Consider the following 18,035-nt stretch of genomic DNA (forward strand, 5'->3'; position numbering starts at 1 on the left):
TTTACTATGATAAGAATTACCTTTACATTTTTGACTATGTTGAGTATTTGTCTGAATAGATATTCAGTATAGTATGATATTGTGAAGATTGGTTTAAAAACTATAGGCTTAATATAAATTATTAAAAATATCAACTTCAATTTTTGTGTCAGATGAATGATTGAAAATTAATTAAGCATTTATCTTTAATTATTTGTCTTTTATTCATTTGTTTAAGTATTTAAATATAATAAATCAGGAGACATATAGTATACTATAAACAGACTTTGGTTTGTTTCTTCGTTTATAAGGGACAGAACTCGTTGAACCTCTATATAAAGGACACCTCTCTATAAAGGACACTTTTGTCTTGTCCCTTAGGTGTCCTTTATAGACAGGTTCGACTGTACCTTACTGTAGTATATAGTAGCTTTCTGGTCTGACTAGCCAGTAACTTATACCTTACTGTAGGGTACACAGCTTTCTGATCTGACTGGTCAGTAACTTATACCTTACTGTAGGGTACATAACTTTCTGATCTGACTGGTCAGTAACTTAAACCTTACTGTAGGGTACATAGCTTTCTGATCTGACTGGTCAGTAACTTATACCTTACTGTAGGGTATATAACTTTCTGGTCTGACTGGTCAGTAACTTAAACCTTACTGTAGGGTATATAGCTTTCTGGTCTGACTGGTCAGTAACTTATACCTTACTGTAGGGTATATAGCTTTCTGGTCTGACTGGTCAGTAACTTAAACCTTACTGTAGGGTACACAGCTTTCTGATCTGACTGGTCAGTAACTTAAACCATACGGTAGGGTACATAACTTTCTGATCTGACTGGTCAGTAACCTAGACCATACTGTAGGGTATATAGCTTTCTGGTCTGACTGGTCAGTAACTTAAACCTTACTGTAGGGTACATAACTTTCTGGTCTGACTGGTCAGTAACTTAAACCTTACTGTAGGGTACATAACTTTCTGGTCTGACTGGTCAGTAACTTAAACCATACTGTAGGATACATAACTTTCTGATCTGACTGGTCAGTAACTTATACCTTACTGTAGGGTATATAGTAGCTATCTGGTCTGACTAGCCAGTAACTTATACCTTACTGTAGGGTATATAGCTTTCTGGTCTGACTGGTCAGTAACTTATACCTTACTGTAGGGTACATAGCTTTCTGGTCCGACTGGTCAGTAACTTATACCTTACTGTAGGGTACATAGCTTTCTGGTCTGACTGGTCAGTAACTTAAACCTTACTGTAGGGTAGATAACTTTCTGATCTGACTGGTCAGTAACTTAAACCTTACTGTAGGGTAGATAACTTTCTGATCTGACTGGTCAGTAACTTAAACCTTACTGTAGGGTACATAACTTTCTGGTCCGACTCGTCAGTAACTTAAACCATAGTGTAGGGTACATAACTTTCTGGTCAGACTGACCAGTAACTTAAACCTTACTGTAGGGTACATAACTTTCTGATCTGACTGGTCAGTAACTTAAACCATAGTGTAGGGTACATAACTTTCTGGTCCGACTCGTCAGTAACTTAAACCTTACTGTAGGGTACATAACTTTCTGATCTGACTGGTCAGTAACTTAAACCATACTGTAGGGTAGATAACTTTCTGGTCAGACTGGTCAGTAACTTAAACCTTACTGTAGGGTACATAACTTTCTGATCTGACTGGTCAGTAACTTATACCTTACTGTAGGGTAGATAACTTTCTGGTCCGACTGGTCAGTAACTTAAACCTTACTGTAGGGTACACAGCTTTCTGATCTGACTCGTCAGTAACTTAAACCTTACTGTAGGGTATATAGTAGCTATCTGGTCTGACTGGCCAATAACTTATACCATACTGTAGGGTACATAACTTTCTGATCTGACTGGTCAGTAACTTAAACCATAGTGTAGGGTACATAACTTTCTGATCTGACTGGTCAGTAACTTAAACCATACTGTAGGGTACATAACTTTCTGGTCTGACTGGTCAGTAACTTAAACCTTACTGTAGGGTACATAACTTTCTGGTCTGACTCGTCAGTAACTTAAACCTTACTGTAGGGTACATAACTTTCTGATCTGACTGGTCAGTAACTTAAACCATACTGTAGGGTAGATAACTTTCTGGTCTGACTGGTCAGTAACTTAAACCTTACTGTAGGGTACATAACTTTCTGGTCCGACTCGTCAGTAACTTAAACCTTACTGTAGGGTACATAGCTTTCTGGTCTGACTGGTCAGTAACTTAAACCTTACTGTAGGGTACATAACTTTCTGATCTGACTGGTCAGTAACTTAAACCTTACTGTAGGGTACATAACTTTCTGGTCTGACTCGTCAGTAACTTAAACCTTACTGTAGGGTACATAACTTTCTGATCTGACTGGTCAGTAACTTAAACCTTACTGTAGGGTACATAACTTTCTGGTCCGACTCGTCAGTAACTTAAACCTTACTGTAGGGTATATAGTAGCTATCTGGTCTGACTGGCCAATAACTTATACCATACTGTAGGGTAGATAACTTTCTGATCTGACTCGTCAGTAACTTAAACCATACTGTAGGGTAGATAACTTTCTGGTCCGACTGGTCAGTAACTTAAACCATAGTGTAGGGTACATAACTTTCTGATCTGACTGGTCAGTAACTTAAACCATACTGTAGGGTACATAACTTTCTGATCTGACTGGTCAGTAACTTAAACCATACTGTAGGATACATAACTTTCTGGTCTGACTGACTTAAACCAAACTGTAGGATACATAACTTTCTGGTCTGACTGACTTAAACCTTACTGTAGGGTATATAGTAGCTTTCTGGTCTGACTGGTCAGTAACTTAAACAATACTCTAGGGTAGCTTTCTGATCTGACTGACCAATAACTTAAACCTTACTGTAGGGTACATAACTTTCTGGTCTGACTGGTCAGTAACTTAAACCTTACTGTAGGGTACACAGCTTTCTGATCTGACTGGTCAGTAACTTAAACCTTACTGTAGGGTAGATAACTTTCTGGTCTGACTGGTCAGTAACTTAAACCATACTGTAGGGTACATAACTTTCTGGTCTGACTGGTCAGTAACTTAAACCTTATTGTACATGTAGGGTACATAGCTTTCTGGTCTGACTGACCAGTCACACCTATCTAATTATTTGTCAATCAATTCCCCATTTTAGCCCCAGGTTTCACTCTGAAATGAGGCTACACATGTTACTTTTGGAAAATTACCTAAATAGGGCATTTTTACCCCAAAAATCACTCTTTCTGAAAAGTGAGAAGAAAATGAATCTGACGTATTAAACTAATTTGTAAATTAATTGGAGGCGAAAAATTGAAATCCATATAACCTTTAGAGATCATTTAGATGTCCATACTACAATGAAACTATTATATTCCAGGTTTGGTTGGAATAACATTGATAATTGTTTTGAGAAACTGAGCTAACACAAAACTTTAATATCTAGAATCCCAGCATCCCTACTTTCCAGAGTCACTGGACCATACATTGAGATATAAATAAAAGCTGTACATGTATTGAGATGTCCAATACATGATGTAATTACATAGCAAGTTTTGTTAAAGTTGTATGTATACTTTTTGAGCAATGGCTCTATGGCAAGTTTCACAATATGCATATCATGGAGCAAATGAGTTTCCTACAATCATAAACGCCCGGAACCTACATACACATCCTTAATTAAGACAGAATTGCAATACGCACACCCATGGGTTAACACTTTAGGGAATGAACAAGGACCTACCTGTAATAAGCTACCTGCCTGATTGTATATTTATAACAGTAATATGCCCCATCCTTCCGTCCACAGTTCACGCCAACTCATATTAGAAAAAATTTATGGCAACAGATATGCATTCATTATCCTTGTGTGTGAAAATACTGACCCAGTGAGATGTTTACTGACAACACTTGGGATTAACTAAGACAAATTTATTATAGATGATAAAATTATCCGTTCCTATGATAAATGGTTTGATGATATCTAAGGGACACATATATATGAGGGACCTATATACACCAGCACATCCCCAACACTGTAGCACCTAAATTCTGTTCACTTTTGGAAAATACCCAACAAAGTTAATAGGTCAGCATTTTGTTATACAAAAAGGGTGTAGAAGGCAATTATCTACACACAGAATCGAGTCCGGTTATTAGTTAGTGCAAAGATATAGTAAAATTCCACTATACGACACAGACCAGTCCTTTTCTCCAGTAAAACAACATTATACATGTGTTAAGCATATTATCAAGAGAGTAATCATTTATAAATAAAGAATTAATAAAGGAATAAATAAGTTTTAAAGACTTAAGTGGCAAGTGAAAAGAGGGCACTATATACCTACAGGAACCAAGGTAGACACACAGCCATATTTACTCTAAAGCAAGAAATATTCCAACATTCAGAACAGCAATAGGCTTTATAATGGTCACCTGATCACTAATATATTTATGTCAATTTAATTTAGTTTGCCCCCCCCCCCCCCCCCCCAAAGGTCAGTCAGGGCCAATATTTGCATACCATCAAACTGCCATGATCTCTATAAACGAAAGTGCTGCTGGACAGACAGAAGGACAGATGGACAGATGGCCATGGGTACATGGACAGATATAGTGATTACTATAGGGCACCTGTGATGTAAGGACCTTATAAGATTAACATACAAAGATAGGAGGGGATGTATACCTGTATATAATACACAGTAAAATTGGCCTCTAACATAATAATAATAAACACATGTCCCCACAAACAAGGGTAGTATCTCTATACACACAGCTCTTGTAGCTCTCACGTCAGGCAACAAGGACCGTGGTTCTTCTAGCCAGGACAATTGCAAGCTAAAGCCATGTCAGGACAAGCCATGCCAGGACAACAGTCCTACAGACAACAACATGGCCAAGGACCTATGTGTCCTCTAACCAGGACAAGCCAGGACAACAGTCCTATTGACAACATGACCAAGGACCTCTGTGTCCTCTAACCAGGACAAGCCATGTCAGGACAACAGTCCTATTGACAACATGGCCAAGGACCTCTGTGTCCTCTAACCAGGACAAGCCATGTCAGGACAACAGTCCTATTGACAACATGACCAAGGACCTCTGTGTCCTCTAACCAGGACGAGCCATGTCAGGACAACAGTCCTACAGACAACACGGCCAAGGACCTCTGAGTGTCCTCTAACCAGGACAAGCCATGCCAGGACAAGCCATGCCAGGACAAGTCAGGACAACAGTCCTACAGACAACAACAACACGGCCAAGGACCTATGTGTCCTCTAACCAGGACGAGCCATGTCAGGACAACAGTCCTATTGACAACATGACCGAGGACCTCTGAGTGTCCTCTAACCAGGACAAGCCATGCTGGGACAAGTAGGACCAACATTGCCAGATAATAAGTAAGTCTAGTAATGATGTTTTCTACATCTTGTCATTAATTGACATAACAAAAAGTTATATATTATTCAGGTTGCCCTGGGTCACTGACTACTACAAGTAGTGGTACATAGTACTATTGGTATACTGGTATATCAGGATTCTATTTCAAAATGATACGTATTGCGGTACGATTTTGACATATCGATACACTCAGGGTTACTTGGAAATCTTTATATATTTCCGCAAAAATTTCATTTTATAATAAAAATTTTGAAAATATTTGATCAACTGCTTTCAATTTCTGTTTTCTAAGTGTAAATATTGAATAATATAATAATTCACTAGCATATTTATTGTTTTCAAGATGATAATACATAAAACGTAATGCATTCCCGACCTCAAACATATCAAGTGTCTGGTTCACCAAGACTGCTCAAGTATGTATAGTTACTTTTTCAAAATGGTGGGCATGATAAACGCAGGTGATAAAAAAGTTAAAATCTCAAATAGAAAGGCTGTGTATGGACACACTCGGATTAATCAGAAGCTCTGACTGGTGCTTTTTTGTCTGATTTTTTTTTATCTTTCTAGTCATTGTATAGGTTTATGTGTTTCAGAAATGTTATTTCTGGTCTTCCCGTCAGTCTTCTAGTTTTTTTACATCTATGTTAAAATTTATTGTACAGCCTTAGGCCTGTTATGTATTCAATAATTAGTACTTAATGAGCTAATGTTAATAAATCAGGTTTGTTTCGCCATGGTTACATTCATTTCCTTCATTATTGCAATTGCTTTTGCTTAAAGAAAAGACATGTAATTCTTGTAACTAAAATATTGTGATGCGTGTCGTGATACCCTTTTTTTCTCCCCAAGGGCCTTAATGGTCTCCTGATCATGAGTTTTGATACATTTTTTTGCAGATTTGACACCTGTGATCATGAATGAAGGTAAAGGCCATTCATTTGAACAATCTAGATAGCCCTTCACCCCAGCATGTTATAGGCCTAATATCAGGTATCTAGGCCTCTTGGTTAATGAAAAGAAATTGTTTAAAGATTTTAGCATATTTGACCCCTGAAACCTTGAGTGAAGGTCAAGGTCATTCATTTCAACTATCTTGATATAGCTCTTTACCCAAGCATGCCACAGGCCCAATATCAGGTCTCTAGACCTCTTGCTTTATGAGAATGTTGTTTAAAGATTTTAATATATTTAACCCCTATGACCTTGAATGAAGGTCAAGGTCATTCATTTTAACCATCTTGATTGCCATTCACCCCAGGATGCTACAGGGTCACTAGGCATCTCAGTTTATGAGACGAAACCGCAAATATTAATTGTTATAATTACGAATTGACAAAGAACGATGCGCAACAGGTGACACAGGGTGACGGACAAAAGAATATGTCACTTGAGACTTTGCCTCAGGTTACTTAAAAAAGATCAAATCATACAACTCAGTTTTATTCTATACTATGATGTTTGAATTTCTATGTTAATAACCGCAGCTTTACCACAGAGAAATGATGTGCTAATTTAACAGAACTTACATAGAATGTCCATCAATGCTGCATCTCATCATATCAGTAAGCAGCTATTTGCATGAGTTTCAGGAGTGGATTTGACACCCCAATAATGGACAAACTTTAGCAACATCTGGGTTCAACAGCATAACTAAGGATTTTATGAATATTACCATTATAGCTAAGGCTCTCACTGTCTACATATCAAATTATTCGCCAAATCACCCGTAAAATCTATGTCAAAACTCTGTTAAATCGGGCATGTGTGACCATGCATGGCACTTTCCAGAAGGAGGCCACATGGTCTATGATATGACAGTGACTCAGTGTATCAAACTTGTGGACACAGAGTTTACATAATAAATAAGATTACCAATTTATGGACCAGTTATTAGATTGTATACAGTAACTTAACATAATGACTCACTGCATGTATGAATATATGTACCCAAATAAGGTCATGTAAATACCTGAAATACAAGAGCTGTCTGATCACAGTATAGCTTGACAATATGCCTATTGCAATTGTTTTCACAAAGCACATACCAGTACCCTATGCCAAATATCATCTTCAAAGTTGAAGCAGACAGATTTCAATGTAATGAGCATTTCATCACTTGCAGCAAAACTTTACGGAGCAGAAGTTAATGTCCCAAAACATGTCAAAATTAAACTATTGTAAAGGAAACATTCCCTGTTTCACTCTGCTATATATTTCTTTCCCTGAATATTTCTATACCTGAAGCAAATCTCTAGCCTGGCAAAGAATGCTGACAATGACACTGATGCTGAGATGAGTATTTATATATTCCTTGAATTGGTGAGCTAAAACAACAAGAGATCCCAGAAGGATCCTGATGCCCCCATTTGAATTGTATTTATTTGGTCATATGAAAGACTGATCTCTTCCCTAAATTATTGAACAATAATTCACCAAAAACCAAACAAAAGTTCACCAAACACCAAACAATTGTTCACCAAACACCAAACAAGTCTTCACCAAACACCAAACAAGTCTTCACCAAACACCAAACAAGAGTTCACCAAACAAGAGTTCACCAAACAAGAGTTCACCAAACACCAAACAAGTGTTCACCAAACACCAGACAAGTCTTCACCAAACACCAAACAATTGTTCACCAAACAAGAGTTCACCAAACAAGTCTTTACCAAACACCAAACAAGTGTTCACCAAACACCAAACAATTGTTCACCAAACAAGAGTTCACCAAACAAGAGTTCACCAAACACCAAACAAGTGTTCACCAAACACCAGACAATTCTTCACCAAACACCAAACAAGAGTTCACCAAACAAGTGTTCACCAAACACCAAACAAGTGTTCACCAAACATGAAGCAAGAGTTCACCAAACACCAAACAATTGTTCAACAAACACTAAACAAGAGTTCACCAAACACCAAACAAGAGTTCACCAAACACCAAACAATTGTTCACCAAACACCAGACAAGTCTTCACCAAACACCAAACAATTGTTCACCAAACAAGAGTTCACCGAACAAGTCTTCACCAAACACCAAACAATTGTTCAGCAAACAAGAGTTCACCAAACACCAAACAATTGTTCACCAAACAAGAGTTCACCAAACACCAAACAAGTGTTCACCAAACACCAGACAAGTCTTCACCAAACACCAAACAATTGTTCACCAAACAAGAGTTCACCGAACAAGTCTTCACCAAACACCAAACAATTGTTCAGCAAACAAGAGTTCACCAAACACCAAACAATTGTTCACCAAACAAGAGTTCACCAAACACCAAACAATTGTTCACCAAACAAGTGTTCACCAAACACCAAACAATTGTTCACCAAACACCAAACAAGAGTTCACCAAACAAGTGTTCACCAAACACCAAACAAGTGTTCACCAAACATGAAGCAAGAGTTCACCAAACACCAAACAATTGTTCACCAAACACTAAACAAGAGTTCCCCGAACACCAAACAAGTGTTCACTAAACATGAACCTGTCATCCCACATCAAACTATTCAGTTGACAGAATAGTTGACATCCTCCTGATCATGCTGTACCCAGTTTGATTTGGTGCCAAACTAAGAGCCTCCACAGCCCAGACACATGGACCAGTAAGTGTTAATTGATGCTGGCAGCCTGTCAAAGCTTTCCACCAAAATCAATGCAACTCACTTCACTTTTTATTGCTATAAAACTTTTCTCATTTACATTTATGTCTTACCAGATGTCAACTTTTTACAGTGGATCATTTCTACTGCATTTTGTTTTTAAGTTTTAGATACTAAACAGTATTCTAGTTTTAGCAATGACAGAATACTAAACAGTGTTCTAGTTCAAATGGCTAACGGTATAAGCTGCAGGTATTTCTGGCTAGGCGATTGGGTGCCGTAGATCGTGAGTTCGAGGCTCAGTCAGGGCATGAATCATAAAGTTGTCTTCCTTCGTCGATTGTTACTATATTATATATATATATATGTATGTATGTATGATAACGAATTGGATTCTCTGTCAGAAGTTAAGGCACTGCCACTTCAGTGTAAAGGATTAAAGAATTATTTCAGAATGAAAATGGAAGAAAATACATAATCTGATCAAATATTCTGTAGCATTTTTTTCTGGACACTACACATTGTAACATTGTCCTCAGGTCACAATACACTACAGCGCTGTCCTCAGGTCACAATACACTACAGCATTGTCCTCCAGACACAATACACTACAGCATTGTCCTCCAGACACAATACACTACAGCATTGTCCTCCAGACAAAATACACTACAGCATTGTCCTCCAGACACAATACACTACAGCATTGTCCTCCAGGACACAATACACTACAGCATTGTCCTCCAGACACAATACACTACAGCATTGTCCTCAGGACACAATACACTACAGTATTGTCCTCAGGACAATACACTACAGCATTGTCCTCAGGACACAATACACTACAGCATTGTCCTCAGGACAAAATACACTACAGCGCTGTCCTCAGGACACAATACACTACAGCATTGTCCTCCAGACACAATACACTACAGCATTGTCCTCCAGACACAATACACTACAGCGCTGTCCTCAGGACACAATACACTACAGTATTGTCCTCAGGACAATACACTACAGCATTGTCCTCCAGACACAATACACTGCAGCATTGTCCTCCAGACACAATACACTACAGCATTGTCTTCCAGACACAATACACTACAGCATTGTCCTCAGGTCACAATACAATACAGCATTGTCCTCCAGACACAATACAATACAGCATTGTCCTCAGGTCACAATACACTACAGCATTGTCCTCCAGACACAATACAATACAGCATTGTCCTCCAGACACAATACACTACAGTAATGTCCTCAGGACACAATACACCTACAGCATTGTCCTCGGGACAAAATACAATACAGCATTGTCCTTGGACACAATACATTACAGCATTGTCCTCAAGACACAATACACTATAGCATTGTCCTCCACTCCAGACACAATACACTACAGCATTGTCCTCAGGACAAAATACAATACAGCATTATCCTCAGGACACAATACACTACAGCATTGTCCTCCAGACACAATACACTACAGCATTGTTCTCGGGACACAATACACTACAGCAAGCACTAGTACTATCTTTAGGACAAAATTTATATTGCAGCATTTGTTTCCCAGGAGACGATTTGTACTGCAATATCTACATGGAAGTGTAATATTTACTATTTAATATACAGTTCTTTACTTCATTTTGATATCAGAATAATTTCTTTTTTACAGATTAAAACCCTTCACCACAACATTAGCATAGGATGTACATATACACATCCTAATGACATGTGCAGTTGTTCCTAGTGTTATGTACAAGTCTAAGCTATTTGTCAGGCCATACCACATAATGTTAAACAGATCTACCTCTTAACATTGTACAGAAACCAGTATCATTTCAGTCTGTAGTCCCACCACAAGAGGGTGCTCTGTACATCTACCAGACTCCCTCCCTATACACAAATATCCATACTGCTACTAACACCAGCCCCAATAGCTATACCCTTGGGGAAAACTGCAGTTTTGTTTCCATTCCAATTTGTAGTGCATGATGAGCAATACAAATATTGCATCAAAGATAATATTCAATATCAACAGGAGAAACTGCTTGGTATCAAATGATTGCTTTACCATATTTATTCTGATACTCACATAGATGTTGTGGTACACACATATATATATATACATATAAGCCATTCCAACACTAGTTACGTCAGAGTTAGTCCAAAATATTCAATATTTAATCACAAATATGGGATGGGCTGGTGTTTTATTTTAAACCTTCAGGATATCAATTTTGTATTGACAAATTATACTGGTTCTTCTGGTCACTCCAAAACTTATCTTTGTTGAGGCATATAAAAACTGACAAATGACATTTTGGGAAAGATCACTAGAAACCAATTTGAGAAATAACAACTACCAGTAACAGGAACTTTAAGCTGTCAAATCCAATTTTTTTATCTATTTTTTTTTTTTACTGAACAGTATCATAACGGAATGACTAGAAACTAAAGGAAACAAACAAATAAAATTTGAGAAAGAATCATGCAGAAAACTCGAAAATAGCAAAAACATTATCTGTAAAAATTATAGATCAGACACGTGTCAGCCATTTTGTTTCTGATCAGTCTTGATTTTTGGACATTCATTTCGTTTGAAGGGATGTAATTAACTAATGAATGATTCTCTGTATACTTATATATATAATTACATCATACCTTATATGTAAATAAATAATTGGTGATTTCAAAATAATTCAAGGGTAATTATTTTGTTATCTCCAAAAAGCACACTAATGATATGCATGCAAATCTACTCAAATCATGTCATGCAAGTATCTCCCAGTTGAATACAACCAGAGAATATGTACAGTATGTCCCAATTTAATGCAACAAAACTTTATGAATAAATCTGAATTAATCCAAAATCTTCAAAAACAGTCAGGGATAAATTCCTGTGAATTTACCACAGAAATGTTACCCGAATGTAAACATTTAAAATGTTGATTACATCACCTTCCAAATAATTATGACATCACTAACAAACATACCTGTGTCAGATACCGAAGTAGAATGTCACTTACCTGTGAAAGATACCAATATTTCCCTAATTGGGCCCTGCCCCTCAGACCCCAGGTGAATCACACTCCTTATTTATACCATATTGAATCTCCTCTGCCCGATAATGCTCCAGACCAAATTTCATCAAATCTATCAAACCCTAATTCAATTCCATCAAATCCAAGTTTTGAGAGGAAGATTTTTGAAATTTTAGTCAATTTGACCACATTTTGCCTACCCCTAGGGCACCAGCTGGAGGGTTGTAAACATATAATTCATCATTTTGGTTGACCTTTGCCCACAGAAGGTTTACGCTGAATTGGTTCAGCAGTTTTGGAGAATATTGCACAAATGATCATGATGAAACAGAAAACACCACCACAGACAAATGCGACGAAAACAAGTCACTTGAGACTTCGTCTCAGGTGACCAAAAGTTGCCTGCTAATATCAAAGGTGAAATTACCATAATATTGAATGGAAAATTAATGATGAGTTTGTATACATAATACAGGGAAGAAATCCTCATCTAACTATAGCTGGTAAACATGACACAGGACTCACCTGTCTTATAAAGCTGTTGGAACTGTCAGAAAAGCTGCCATCAGAGCGTTTAATTTTCCCCTTCTTTTTACCTTTACCCTGAAAAACAAAAAATACATCATACAACACGTAATTCAATTTACGCGGCAAAGTAAATGTTGTTGTTTTTTTTTCGACAAATTATATACCCACGTTCTCATATATTAATATACAGATTATCAATTTTGCTTTTAAAACAAAATATTATTCAACGTGTCAAGCTAGAGGCCCATGGGCCTAAATGATCACTTGAGGTCTGAAATATTTTAGTCAATTTCACTCTTTCTGACCCTGCCCATCAGCCTCTAGGGGTCAGTTATACGTTAGGACAAACTTGCATAGTATCAAACTGCCATCCCATACTGATAATTCTAGCCAAAATTGTATAATTATTTGCGATTGCAAAAACATGGTTTCCAAGGTTACCCTCTTTCCTAGGGGTAAACATGAGCCCCCCACAGGGTCACACAATTCACAATTATGGTAAAGCACCTTAAGACCCTTCCATCTATGCAAAGTACAAAAGTACATGTATTTGATTCTACCATATATTTGGGTATCCAAAAGAAGATTTTTGAAATTTCAATCAATTTGACCAGTTTCAACACCGCCAATCAGCCCCCTTGGGATCTGTCAGGGCCAATATGTGCATACTACACCAAACTGCCGTCCGATACTGATAATTCTAATCAAGTTTGAAAGTAATTCTTACGGAAATTAAATGTACAAGATGACGATAACTTTTATACTCACACCACTTTCGGTAAAATCTCACTATAAGGACATGTTTGCCATTATGGTAGTTTTGGTCAACAGTTTTGTAACTAAATTTAAAGCCAAATTTTGTGCTGATTTCACCATTTTGGGGCTCTTCCTCTTTGTCCCTAAAGCCAGGGTCAAGCAAACCTTAATTATTTTGGAAGTGATCAATCACTGTCCCGATTTCCAGTTCATTCCTTAATTTGGTTGAAACAGCTAATTAAGTTATTTCCCTTTGTGACCTCGAGCTCTCTGCCATCAGGGGTCAAACTAGCTTAATTTACAAACCAGAGATCCAAAACGGATTCTGGCGCCCAACACTGAATGATCTTTATTTATTCTATGAATGATCTTTCCTCTACTTTAATGGTCTGATAGCAAGGAGACCATGCATACATATGAAATATGAGAGATATTAGAGAAAACTTTACAAGGAATTAAAAAAAGGGAAAATAGCAAAGCTTCAAATTTTGCTTTCTGGATCAGATTCAAAATCAAATGAGTAAAACACAAGGGACCAAGGGAAACCTTTATATGAAGTTAAAAACAAGGAAAACCTACATTTGAAACATAAGACAATAAAGACATATCTAAGAACTTTTTGTGAATGATAAATTGTCATACTAAACTTCAACTGTCAGCGCCATTTTGTTTTCTGGATCAGACTCAAATTCAAACTAGAACACCGAGATTGACCTTGACCTTGACCTTTTACCCAGTGACCCTGACATTTTGTTAGTTGACTTTCATTTAATATTGACCAACTTACCAACTTTGCTTCAAAATGTCCTAACAAATTTTTCTTCACTGCAAAGGTTCAAAATTTAACTTGACCTTTAACACAATGACCTTGACGGGGGGGGGGGGGGGGGGGGGGGGGGACATTGGACGCCATTGAGTATGACATAATTAAACTCAGCTTGGTCCTTCAGACCAGGTGAGCTAACAACAGCTGTTGCAGTTTTCAAATATTTTCAAATACACTGCGGCGTCTGTACACATGAACTGAGATCTTACGTCTGTATCAGTAATGATAATGATCTATAATGATACATTACTTAATTTCTCGTTATTTTATTTAGAATATTATTTTATTATTAAGTTATCCTGACATCTATGCAGTGCTGAATGTTATATCCAAATATTTTGTTTAGCTCTACCTATAATACAGGGATTTTACATGTTGAAGACATGTACATCATCTATAGAATGTCTTTCATACATTTTCTTTCCAAAGGGAGAAAACTCTTACAAGTTTTTTTATTCCATTGAAGTCACCAGAACCCTGGCCTGTTTCGCTCACCTGCTTCTAATGCAGCTTTTAAGTGTATCTAGGTGATTGATTCAGATGCTACACTGATTACCACAATATTAAATAAGCTGGCTAAGTTTATCCATTTATACAAATTCTGCAGCCCTTCTTCATCCCACAGACTTATATAGCTATAAGTTCTCTTACTTATTCAGTAAAAAATAAATATTCAACACATTATATCCCAGTTTTGATCTGGACCTCTTGCATAAGCTCACTAGCTCTTTGGGCAGGTGAGCTAACAAATTTCAGTAATAAACCAACTAATGTATGAAAAATAATGAACAAATTTCATATATCAAAACAAACAATATGCTATATTTTTGTTTTATTTCATGATCAGTTGTTGAATAACTGGTCACTGTACATGTATTTTTTTTCTTCTACATGTTAATTGTCCAGTCTACAGATCACCTGGGTATAACTATGATTGCAGAATCATGTTATCAAATGGCTGTCGTACGTAACATCAATGTTGGAATTTGGACCAATCTGATAAACTACACTACACTTGTTAACTTAAGAAGTAAAAAATAAAAATTCAAGATAGCAGCCATAGTCAGTCAGGGCCAATATGTGCATACAACCAAACCGCAATCCAAAACTTATAATTCTAACCATGAAAGTTTGGATTATTCCAATGACAATTCAACAAATGATACTCAGATATTCACAATTTAGGTGAAGACCCTAAGACTCTTCCATCTAATGAGAATCTAGTCAATCTTGTTTTCTGTTTTTGTGGCAGACTCTATCTGTTACTGTATGTATGTTTTCATTTGGCCAATTTTGTTTACATCAGAACACAGTTTTCCCACTGCAATATGGGATTGGGGAGCCTTATATGGGAGCCTCATTTGCATATTATATCAGCTTCTCGATGATTTAGACTGGTCAGGCATTTTCATCCATATTTATGTTATATACATTATTCGGAACCCAGCATTAAGTTAAATTTATATGAAAGTTGTAATTTGCTTCAGTGGTGACCACCTTTTACATTAATTCAGCGACACAAAAAGTTTTACAGCACTTTGTAAATTACACACAAAACATCTGAAGGCTGTATATGAGACAATCTGATGTACACATCAGTTTAAAGCCTATGTTTTTGTAACATATAAATTTTGACATATTAAAACGGGAAATTACCCGTTGTTTACATGGAATCTTCAATACCTTTTTGATTTGTTTTTAAGAATGGCTGACAGGCAATCAAAGCCACGCACCAGAAGACCCAAGGTTGGTCAGACGTACTGGTTGCTACCGTGAAGGCAAAGGAACGGATTGGGTAAAATCACAACACCACCTACGACTTACAGGTCAACGTGAGTCTGTTAGACAAAATATAAGATCTAGATTAAATGTTAAAAGTCACCATGAATTGGCAGTGAAACTTCTGGGCATTGGATAAACAAACCCATCCCTTTCTGTTTATCATCTGGAGGATAACCAGGTAACTTGTGAATTAGTGTGGGCAGGATTGATGCATGTTATATTTTAGATGTTTTCATGTTTATTACATAATTTACTTATGAATTGTTGACCAAACTGAGCAGATATGAAAGGAATTAAAAAGTTTAGCACAATTAAGTTATTATTGGTATCAACATTACCATAGAGAGATGATTTAAATTTTCTATAAGACAGGAAAGCTCCCCTCTGTTGGTTGAATGGGCTGTAAATATTGTCATTAGATAGCTTTACTTTCTGATTGACCATTTAGATCTAAATTTGATCCAAGTGTAATTCATGAGAATACAATGTTTGTGTTAGGATTCTTGATCTGCTTCAGTAAATCTTAACATAAACTTAAATAAATATATAGATTGTTGTTTGTGTCATGAGAAAATACAGTCCATACATCACTAAATGTTCTACTATATACTACCAATAGATGTGCTAGTATTGTAAAGTTTGTGAAATAAATTATCAGATTTAATTGGGACTCTTACTGATCCATGATAGGCCAATTTTATATCAGGTTGAATTCAATGAAAGCTTTGAGTCCACCCAGGGCTGCCCAGGCCATGAAAGGTATTGGGAGTTTGACATATCCGTCAAAGATCAGAAACAAAGTTTCTTACTAAATAAGCAAAGAGTAATTTGATAAAATCTTTAAAAACACTGAAGAAGATTGTAAGGAACAAACAAGTCTTCAATTCATGTTGATATGATTTCATGGTCAAGTCTAGTGAAAATATTTCAAATGAATTTTCTCTGTCCGCCATTGCTAATTAAAGAAATGTGTGTATTGCAGACCGAGTAATCCTATATGCCATCCAAATCGTATGTGTACACATGTATGCATCATTGTCTCGTGGTTTTCTGCATCAGATAATCATTTAAAATATCTATATAAAGAACACAATACTCCACGACAATACAGACATCTGTTGCTGTAAGTAATTGTAATTTTAATGGGGATGCATATATTGACAGGCCAGAAGTTATGCAATTATTTCATATTCGGCTTGAGATAATAAGTATACCCACGACCCTTACCACACCAGATTGAGGCCCGGTCAGGGCACGAGTCAAAAAGTTGTCTTCCTTCGTCATTTGTGTTGCTAAGTTATATATATGTCTTTCTTCGTCATTTGTGTTGCTAAGTTATATATATATTATACATGTATATATATATACCACACCAGATTAAAAATTACTTTCCTGGAATTTTTTTTATTCAAATACAAAAATAGTCTATTAGTTATATATAGCTAAGCTATCTACTGTATAATCATTTATGCACTTTGTTTGCTTGTTTTAGGTCATATAGGCAGTGTCTAACACAGACAATGGGGTTCCATTCTATAGAATATTGTGATCATGACCAATGGCCACAACCTGGATGAACTATTTCACCCAACCTGGTTACAAATGCCAACTCAGTTTAATGTGGAATGGGCAACAGTATGTTAAGTACAAAGTCCAGGACAGTAATTAACACCAAATGCATATATGCTTACATATAATTATAGGCAGTAATTAACACCAAACGTTTACATATGATTACACAGTTCCTTTAGGCATAGGATGCACAGTTACAACAAACATATCAATATATGTAAAAATAATATCATAAATATATTAACAATGTAGACCATGCTATTTATCAATAATTCAAATAACAATTACGGTAAGGAATTTATGACATTAGATAAATTTTTTTGAAGATATTGACTTAATTAAGTTAAAGGGATAAATCCTGAATTTTCAATTTCGATAAAATGTTTAAGTGCTGCTGCACTACAGAGCACAAAATTATATCATTTCTCTCCTTTAATCTGGGATGTTTAAGCAATGAATTATAACTACTTGTTCACATTAGGCAGATTCTGGTGTTAATTTGA

General features: G+C 36.5%; 1 protein-coding gene across 1 annotated transcript in view; it reads right to left on the reverse strand.

Annotated features, from left to right (window-relative positions):
• LOC117317758 (voltage-dependent L-type calcium channel subunit beta-1-like) overlaps nucleotides 1–18,035 on the reverse strand; it is a 102,026-nt gene that overhangs the window by 80,782 nt on the left and 3,209 nt on the right. Inside the window, exon 2 of the mRNA XM_033872673.1 lies at nucleotides 12,594–12,671. Within this exon, the coding sequence (XP_033728564.1) occupies nucleotides 12,594–12,671 (78 nt within the window). The remainder of the gene's footprint in view (nucleotides 1–12,593; nucleotides 12,672–18,035) is intronic.

The sequence above is a fragment of the Pecten maximus genome, chromosome 19, assembly GCF_902652985.1.
Source record: "Pecten maximus chromosome 19, xPecMax1.1, whole genome shotgun sequence".
NCBI lineage: Eukaryota > Metazoa > Mollusca > Bivalvia > Pectinida > Pectinidae > Pecten > Pecten maximus.